Below are 10,140 nucleotides of genomic sequence, written 5' to 3' on the forward strand. Positions count from 1 at the left end.
ACTCACTCTATGAAGCCAGCATCACCCTGATACCAAAATCTGGCAAAAACACAGTGAAAAATGGAAACTTATAGGCCAATATCACTGATGAATATAGATGCAAAATTCCTCAACAAATTACTAGAAAACTGAATTTAACAGCATATTAAAAAGTTAATTCACCACGAACAAGTGGGCTTCATTGTTGGAATGCAAGTTTGGTTCAATATGTGCAAATCAATAAATGTGATTCACCACATACACTGAATTAAAACTAAAAATCATATGAACATCACAGCTTTTGATAAAATCCAACATCCCTTCATGATAAGAACCCTCAAGATAAGAACCCTCAAGAAACTAGTCATTAAAGGAACATACCTCAAAATAATAAGAGTCATCTATGACAAACCCACAGCCATCATCATACTGAATGGGCAAAAACTGGAAGGATTCTCCTTGAGAACTGGAACAAGGCAAGGATGTCCACTCTCATCACTCCTATTCATCATAGTACTGGAAGTGCTACCCAAAGCAATCAGGTGAAAAAAGACATGCAAACATCCGAAAAGAAAAAGAAGTTAAACTATATCTCTTCGTAGATGATATGATCCTATATCTAGAAAAGCCCAGAGAATCTGCCAAAAGCCTCCTGGAACTGATAAACAACTTCAGTAAAGTTTCAGGATACAGAATCGATGTACAAAAATCAGTAGCTTTTCTATACACCAATAATATTCAAGCTGAGAGCCAAATCCAGAATGCAATCTCATTTTTAGTAGCCACACACAAAACTAAAATACCTAGGAATACATCTAACAAAGGAAGTGAAAGATCTCTGCAAAGAGAACAAAAAAATACTGCTTAAAGAAATCATAGATAACAAACACAAATAGAAAAACATTTCACGCTTATGAAAAGAAAGAATCAATATTGGTAAAATAGCCATACTGCCCAAAGAAATCTACACATTCAACACTATTCCTATCAGACTACTCATCTCATTTTTCACAGAACTAGAAAAAACCATTCTAAAATTTATATGGAACAAGAAAAGAGCCTGGATAGCCAAAGCAATCCTGAGTAAAAAGAACAAAGCTGGAGGAATCACATTACCTGACTTCAAACTATACTATAAGGCTACAGTAACCAAAACAGCATGGTATTAGTACAAAAACAGACATGTAAACCAATGGAACAGAATACAGAATGCAGAAAAAAAGCTGCATACCTACAGACATCTGATCTTTGACAAAGTCAACAAAAACAAGCAATGGGGAAAAGACTCCTTATTCAATAAATGGTGCTAAGATAGCTGGCTAGCTGCATGTTGAGGAATGAAATTTTGCCCCTACCTTTCACCATATACAAAAATTAACTCAAGATGGATTAAAGTTTTAAATGTAAAATCTCAAACTATAAGAATCCTAGAAGAAAGCCTAGAAAACATCATTCTGGATGTCAGCATTGGGAAAGCATTTATGACTAAGTACTCAAAAGTGATTGCAACAAAATAAAACATGGACATGTGGGATATAATTAAACTAAAGACCTTCTGCACAACAAAAATATCTATCAACAGAGTAAACAGACCACCTACAGAATGGGAGAAAATATTCACTAACTATGCATCAGACCAATATCTAATATCCAGAATCTCTAAAGAACTTAAACAAATCAACAAGCAAAAAACAAATAACCCTATTAGAAAATGGGTAAAGGGAATGAACAAACATTTCTCAAAAGAAGAGATACATGAGGTCAACAAACATATGAAAAACTACTCCACATCATCAGAGAAATAGAAATCACAACCACAATGAGATGCCATCTCACGCCAGTCAGAATGGAAACTATTAAAAAGTCAGGAAACAATAGATACTGGTGAGGCTATGGAGAAATAGGAACGCTTTTACACTGTTGGTGGAAGTGTAAATTAGTTCAACCATTGGGGAAGACAGTGTGGCGATTCCTCAAGGATCTAGAACCAGAAATACCATTTGACCCAGCAATCACATTACTGGGTATATACCCAAAGGATTACAAATCATTCTACTATAAAGACACATGCACACATATGTTTATTGCAGCACTATTTACAATAGCAAAGACTTGGAACCAACCAAAATGTCTATCAATGCTAGACTGGATAAAGAAAATGTGGCACATATACACCATGGAATACTATGCAGCCGTAAAATAGTGTTTTAAAAAGACAAATCTAGAAACTAAAAATAACAAATGTTGAGAAGAACAAGAAAATCAGGGTATTATTTAAAAAAAAAAACCACACATTAAGTGAAGTCAAGGTGATGCTAAGTCTGGATTATTCCTGTAGCAGTGAAAATAAACAAAAATGGATGAATCTGAGGGTTATTTTGAGGTACTAGTTAGTTATGTTGAGGTACTAGGCTAAAAATATTATCCTAGAAAGTAGAAAATATTGTATTATCACTTAAAGAAGTGTGGTAACTAGTATAGAAACCTATTAAAAGTCATCACATTAGCTATTGCTGTGTGTGTGCGTGTGTGTGTGTGTGTGTGTTGGATGAAATGGAGAAAACAGAGAGCTACATCGTGTGTTTGATGGTTGGTGGAGTAAGCATGTAAGAGTAACACACTTCCACTTTTTGTACTGGTTTATTTGTCTTACTTCTGATATTTCCTGTTTCAAAAAAAGTAGTGTTTAATCTGTCTTTTAATATGTATGTTATACAATGTGATATTCTATTGTATTGAAAACAAAGATACAAAACAAAAGAAACATTAGGATCCTAATTCAATCTGAAGGGATAAAGAAGTCCAGCTGACTTTCTTAATAACATAACACTAAAATGACCATAGATTTCCTGGGTGGGAAATCATTTTCTTTTTCTTGTACTACCTTTTTTATTCATAGTTGCAGTTTCCTTTCTTTTCTTTTTCTTCTGTTTGTTGTGTGTGTGTGTGTGTGTTAAGAACACTTAATGTGAGATGTTATTTCAATCAAGTACTGAACAGATACTTTCTTGATTTTACACTACACCACCTAAAGTTTTAAAAATGATTTTCTCAACAGCCATTGTGTAAATAAGATGTCACAAGCTGACGAAAATCTATTACTTTTGAGGAAGCAATGTTCTCTATGTTCCCTCCTGTCTTTCATATTTGCAGCTATGCCACCAAGCCAGGATTGAGAGGAGGGTTGGCCTAAGTTGTTTGATATGCTAATAGGACTTCCAAATAGGCACCTGGTTTTAAACTATACATGCCAAATTCTTATTAAAGGCAATATTTTAAGTTGTGATGGTAAATGAATACACCAAGTGTTTAGAGGTTGTGTTGATGCTATCAATAAGTTATTTTAGTATAGAAGTGAAAATAAAAGGGCAGGAAAGAAATTCAGGTTGATAAGTGAATGAATGAGTAACAGCAGGGAGCCAGGAACCCCCTGTCTATTCTGGAAATGGGAGTAGTAAACTGAGGGTGATTATAAGCAGGAGAAGGAAGGTGGGACTTAAAGCTGGGGATACATGTTGTGAAGTCAGATTGTAAAGAGCTTGCATTTGAAGCGAGTTTCTGGATCCTTGGTTTTGTAAATTAGAATAATCATAGCTCACACATGTGAACAGTTTCTGAGATGACAATTCCGTATATCCACAGACAAAATGATGAAAGTTTATTTTATATATTAAGTTTGTAGTTATGTATACATATCACAATGCTTGGAATATATCTGATAATTTGATACGATATCTTAGGTTTTACAGAATTATTAGGTTCCTGAAGAATCAGGAAAAGTGATTCTTTTTCTGATTAAGGAAATTGTCATTCAGAAGATTATCATATAATGTATCTTTATCGGATAAAATATTTTATAGTCTTTGTAAATAAAAGGCTAGATTTATAGTGGTCCAAAAAGTGTACACTTCTTAAGCTGATTAATTGATCTTCATTAACCTGGAAGCAGGCTTTATCAAACAACCTTGAATTATTTCTGTTTAAAAGTGATATCAAGGCCAGGTGCAGTGGCTCACGCCTGTAATCCCAGCACTTTGGGAGGCTGAGGCGGGTGGATCACGAGGTCAGGAGTTTGAGACCAGCCTGTCCAACATGGTGACACCCCGTCTTTACTAAAAATTGCATAAATTAGCCAGGCCTGGTGGCGCACTCCTGCAATCCCAGCTACTCAGGAGGCTGAGGCAGGAGAAATGCTTGAATCCCGGAGGTGGAGGTTGCAGTGAGCCGAGATTGTGCCATGGCACTCCAGCCTGGGTGACACAGCAAGACTGTCTCAAAAAAAAAAAAAAAAAAAAGTTATATCAATAAAAACTTAAAAGCAATAAACTAAAACTTCCTTATGTCCAATAACATGCAGCACTCACTAATAAGACATGAAGGGCACACAAATATATGATATTGGTTTTTATAACATCGAAATATAGTATGAAAGCAGCAACCTAAAAGATAAAAAATGGTTGATATAAAATATTGAAAAAGTGTAGTTAGAGAAAAGACAATCTAAGAGAAGTCACAGAGCAAGAATATGGAACACCAAACTCAGTAGCAATTTACATAAGACCAAAATAAAACAAAATATCCTAACAAATTAAGGATGCTGAATCCAGAAATGTAGACTATGGGGCATTAATGTATTTGTCTTTTAAAATTTAGAAAGCATGTCAGAAGATAGAAGTATTCAGTGGACCTTCAGAAAGCAGAGTAATGGGTAGAGACTCTGACATTCAGGTGGTTGGAATTTATAGAGAAGCAAACTTTCTCTTAATATAAAGAAAAAACTTTATAATAAGGAGTCTTGTCCAAAATAACTTGGTGATTACCCCAAGAGTATTCAACAAGTAAAGAAATCACACTTAGTGTTTGCTCCTCATATGTCCTCATGGGATGGCTCTAGAGTTTAAGCTTGTTATGAAATTATAATTGACTTATTTTTCAGCCTTCTCTCAGAGGAACTTCTTCCTCCAAAATTCTGAAAAATGTTATGCTGCAATTCTCTGAAACAGTTTCATGAGATTGGAAAAAAACTAAGACGACCATGGATTCTAGCTGCTGCTGTCTTTGTAGGTCATCAGGGACCAGGGAGTTTTGTCTACCTTAAATTTCCATTTTGCTCCCATGTCCATTCTAAGGCCTGTGAAATGTGACAGCAGGGAGGCAAGAGATTTTCATGTAGTTTGATTTCATAGATTCAATTAGCATTTATTCAATTTTGGTAGGGAAATACCCATTATTCTCTGAGAAAACTACAGAGATTCCTAGTCCATCATCTTCATACTGCGTGCAGGAAGACAACTATAACAGGTTTTCAAACAAAATTATATTAAAGAAAGAACAAACTTTAATAATAGGTAATGGGAAATTACGGAGCCAGGCAAAACTAAGAACATGGTCGTGCCATGTCTATGAGGGTTGTTATTTTGCTGGGGATTAAACATTATTTGAGATATTTAATTTTGATGTTGTCATTGATAGTTTTTATTTTTCAAAATATCTTTTTTATAGAAGGAAGTAAAAAGAATTTGGAACTCTGTAGTTTCATGTGAAAAAGTTTACAAGACAAAAGACACATAAGTTCAGGTAAGAATAATTATAAAACAACAAATCATATTTATTTTAATCATATAATAAGACAGCCAGAACATTTTCAGTATGCTTAAATACATTTTTTCTTGAGTTTCCAAATGTGCTAAGCCATAAATTAAAAATTATCAACATGAGAATAAACTTCAATATTCCTATTTTATTGCTTGAAGAAAGATCATGGCTAAATCAGACTGGGAACATGATAATTGATATTTAAAATCTAGTCCTAGTGATGTGTATTCTATAATTTCTCTTGTTTCACTGCTTGGAAAACCTCACAATCATAAAGATTCTCCATTATCTCTATTCCAATTATTTCATACCAAAATTAGCTCTTTATTTAAAATTCTTTATTAATGGAGATAAATATTTTTATGGTAAATATTCTATAAATTTACATGCAAATTCATAATTATAATCCTGTAATTATTCTAAAGTCAGCTTGCTCTCAAAAGCCTGTCTATACTAAAGTTCCTGTGCTCCAAGAACTTCTTACCTAAAGGTTTTATCATCTTTAGAATTTTTAAAAAATGTGTTCTTTAAAAAGTTAGCAGTGAGCTTATTTATTTACTATTGGTCATTTAGTAATGAATTAAAGGTAGTTATTATACTATAATAAACATCTCATATCATGTATCATACCATGTTTTAAGTTGGAATTACATTTAATTCTTTTTTGTCTTCATTTTTAGTGCCAAACACAATACTTGACACAGAATAGATCCTTAAAATATTGACTCAACACATTAGTTGATAATCAGACAGATGGAAATGGATTAATTCTTGAAAAACTAATATGTCACTTTCAAAAAGGGTCAAAAAGTAGCGTTTGATTTCATATAAGAATTTGAGTTTTTCCTTCTCTTTCTACTGCCCTTCTCCCTCTTCCTCCTCCTCTACTTCTTCCTTTTGCAGCACACCAGCATGGCACATGTATATATATGTAACTAACCTGCACATTGTGCACATGTACCCTAAAACTTGAAGTATAATAATAAAAAAAATAAGATTAAACAACAAGGCCTGTTAAGCTTATGATTTTTTTTAAGAGTTGACATATCATTGATATAAAAATTATATATACTTAAGGTACAAGACTTGATATTTTAATATCTACACATTGTGAAATGATCACCACAATCAAACTAATTGTCACAAGCTTGTGACTTATTGCAGAAGGGAGAGATATGTGTGAAATGATTTTAGCATGTCTTAAAAATCATTCCTATTCTCTATAACTGACCTCCTTTTCCTATTCCAAACCAACAAATGATGGCTGATGTTTGAAACTGTTCTATTCAGCTTCATGCCTAAAAAGCTTCATTCTATTCCCAGAATAAAATTTAGTCATCCTCATGCATGTTAAGCTGTAAGTTTAATTTATCTCCCCCAATAAAACCAAATGACTATACATTTATTTGAATAGGTTTCAAATATATGGTGGAGCAGTTGGTGTGAGGACAGTGGAGACAGAGAATACTAATGTTATTATGTTCAATCATTTTTTTCTGTTGATTTGAATGTATTTGAATTAATTTTAGTCTTTTTTGGATGAAGTTATTGAGAGAGGTAACAAATGAAAGATGTAAGGAAGGTCATGAAGGCTCTGGGGTCTGAGAGACTTTTGTAGAACATAGGAAAATGAAAAAAAGTAAACCTCTTAAACCTCTTAAACCTCTTACAGTTGAGGGAGGATAAAGAGTTAAAGAGGAACTGCATGCTCTGTAATTATGATTGCTAGCATAGCATTTATTTCAATTTTGGCAAAGATATTTTCTGGATCATTTGGTCACTTTTATTATCCATACCACTCCTTGGAAGGATGAATGATACTTGGCTTAAATGCCACCAAAGAAGAAAAGATGTGGTAGGATCATCTTTAATTGCTAGACAACTTAATAGACAATGAGTGTGTTGTTTTACATAAAAATAAAAAACAGAAATATTTCAAATTAACCAAAGTTGTTTTGGTTGCTTAATAGGTCACCCAAATTCAAGTAGGTTAATTTGGATGCATTTAAGAAATTAATACTATTTATTCTTAAACTATTAAGCTCTTAACCATCAGCTTGAGTTCAAAAAATTTGCTATATAATCTAATACATTCTTTTACACAGTCAATAAAAATTATGGACTGTGTAAAGAATATATTAAATTGTATAGCAAATATAATTTTCTTAATTTACGTCTATTTTTTTCTCAAATCTGGAAAAGTTTGATGGCATGACCTTCTTGACAGATTTATGTAGAAAAAAGCAGGATCAATAAGCTTCACAGAATAAAAAATATAAAGACATTGTTTACATTTTACTTTTGTCCTTAAATAAAATTAAACTAGTTCCAGGGGCTGAAGACTGGTTGCATTTTAAAAGATCCCTGTATACCTATGCAATAAACCTGCATGTTCTACAAATGTATCCCATTTTTTTCAAGAAAAAAAAAAAAATAAAAGATCTCTAAGTAAGACACTTAACTGATAATTTCCTTGAGGTTGTAAGAGCTCTTTTGGTAGAAAGTTCATGTTATCTTGGAATGTACTTTTAGCTTTCTTTTCCCTCATTTATTTATTACTATTTTGAAGCAATGTGTTTTTAAAGGAAAAGTGAATATTACGTGATAGATTAAAACTTAAGGAAGTCTTTTCTTAGTATTAGGAATTTGCTGACAATATTTTGAAATCAACACCTCAATCACAAGTGACATCTCATAAGCCGTCTCATGTAACAAGGTAGAGAGGTATAAAAAAGTATCAAACTACATTGTGTTGAAATTATTACTAGTCTGGATACAAAATACTGTATCTTGGGTCCAAACTCCATTGTTAGCCAGTTGTGTTACCTTAGGCAAGTCAAAATATCTCTCGTCTTTCATTTGCTCATGTGTGTAAACTTAATGGGATAATGAAGGCATATGCCAACTATAAAGTCTCCTTTAATGTTAAGTGTTTTTGTTATAGTAGAGAAACATTTATTTGCTGACTTTCTCTTATATCTTGAAGCAGAAATTTGCCATGGGTGACAAGGGAGGAGACAACCATTCAGAAGTGACTGACTTCATTCTTGTAGGCATCAGAGTTCGTCCAGAGCTCCACAGTCTCCTTTTCCTACTATTCCTGATTATTTATGGGATGATTCTTCTGGGAAACCTTAGTATGATTGGCATCATTGTGACTGATCCCCGGCTGAATGCACCAATGTATTTCTTCCTAGGCAATCTCTCCATCATTGATCTCTCCTATTCTACTGTTATTGTACCCAAAGCCATGGTCAACATCCTATCTCAGAAAAAGACCATATCCTTTGCAGGTTGTGTGGCACAGCTGTTCCTTTATGCACTTTTCATGGTAACAGAGGCCTTTGTTCTGGCAGCCATGGCCTATGACCGCTTCATTGCCATCTGCAACCCACTCCTCTACTCTGTTCGCATGTCAAGAAGTGTCTGTATCCAACTGGTGGCTGGTTCCTACCTCTGTGGCTGGGTCAGTTCCATCCTTCAAATCAGTGTCACATTCTCCATGTCTTTCTGTGCCTCCCGAGTCATTGATCACTTCTACTGTGACTCAAACCCGATTGAAAAGATCTCCTGTTCCAATATCTTCATGAATAAGATGGTGTCATTTAGTTTGGCTGTCTTCATTATTTTGCCCACAATAGTTGTTATTGTTGTATCTTATATGTACATTGTGTCCACAGTTTTAAAGATCCACTCCAGTGAAGGAAGAAAGAAAGCCTTCTCCACTTGCAGCTCCCACCTGGGGGTTGTAAGTTTGCTCTATGGAACTGTCTCTTTTGTGTATCTCACACCTCCAAATAACCCTGAACTTCGTAAAGTGGCTTCAGTATGTTACATTTTGTTCACACCTATGTTAAATCCTTTAATCTACTCTTTAAGAAATAAGGATGTTAAAGATGCCATGAAAAAAGTTTTATGGAAGAAAAAAGTTTTACTCTAAATCTGCTTTTGTTTTTCTGTTTCCTGCATCAATTATTTTTTACTGCCTGATTTTCTAGATGTAGGCATTTAAAGTTCAAATTAATTAATTAATTAATTAATTTATTGAGACGGAGTCTTGCTCTGTCACCTAGGCTGGAGTGCAGTGGTGTGATCTCAGCTTACTGCAACCTCCCCCTCCTGGGTTCAAGTGATTCTCCTGTCTCAGCCTCCCGAGTAGCTGGGATTCAGGCGTGAGCCACCATGCCCTGCTAATTTTTGTAATTTTAGTAGAGGCAGGGTTTCACCGTGTTGGCCAGGCTGGTCTCGAACTCCTGACCTCAGATGATCCGCCTGCCTCGGCCTCCCAAAGTGCTGGGATTACAGGCGTGAGCCACCACGCCCAGCCAAGTTTATTTATTTATTTTTTTAAAAGAAAACTCCTTAACTCTTCTATTCCACAGCATGAATAATTTCCCATAACGAATGTTACACATGAAGTACTTACTTTTTCCCAAGGCAATGTTAAATTGGAAAGTTCTGGATATTTATGAAAACTTGTTATGTTTCTACAAATAGTAATGTATTTGTCACTTTCTTTCTGCCTCTTCATGTGATAATATGTTGGGTGAAATGGGGAGGTATAAT

The 10,140-nt window shown here is 34.3% G+C and overlaps 1 protein-coding gene across 1 annotated transcript; it reads left to right on the plus strand.

Annotated features, from left to right (window-relative positions):
- Positions 1-8,572: 8,572 nt before the first annotated feature.
- On the plus strand, positions 8,573-9,514 carry LOC129010658 (olfactory receptor 9K2-like). The gene has a single exon (XM_054445179.1). The coding sequence runs from the start codon at positions 8,573-8,575 to the stop codon at positions 9,512-9,514; it is 942 nt and encodes a 313-aa protein (XP_054301154.1).
- Positions 9,515-10,140: the final 626 nt, after the last annotated feature.

This window comes from Pongo pygmaeus, chromosome 10, assembly GCF_028885625.2.
Source record: "Pongo pygmaeus isolate AG05252 chromosome 10, NHGRI_mPonPyg2-v2.0_pri, whole genome shotgun sequence".
Classification (NCBI taxonomy): Eukaryota; Metazoa; Chordata; class Mammalia; order Primates; family Hominidae; genus Pongo; species Pongo pygmaeus.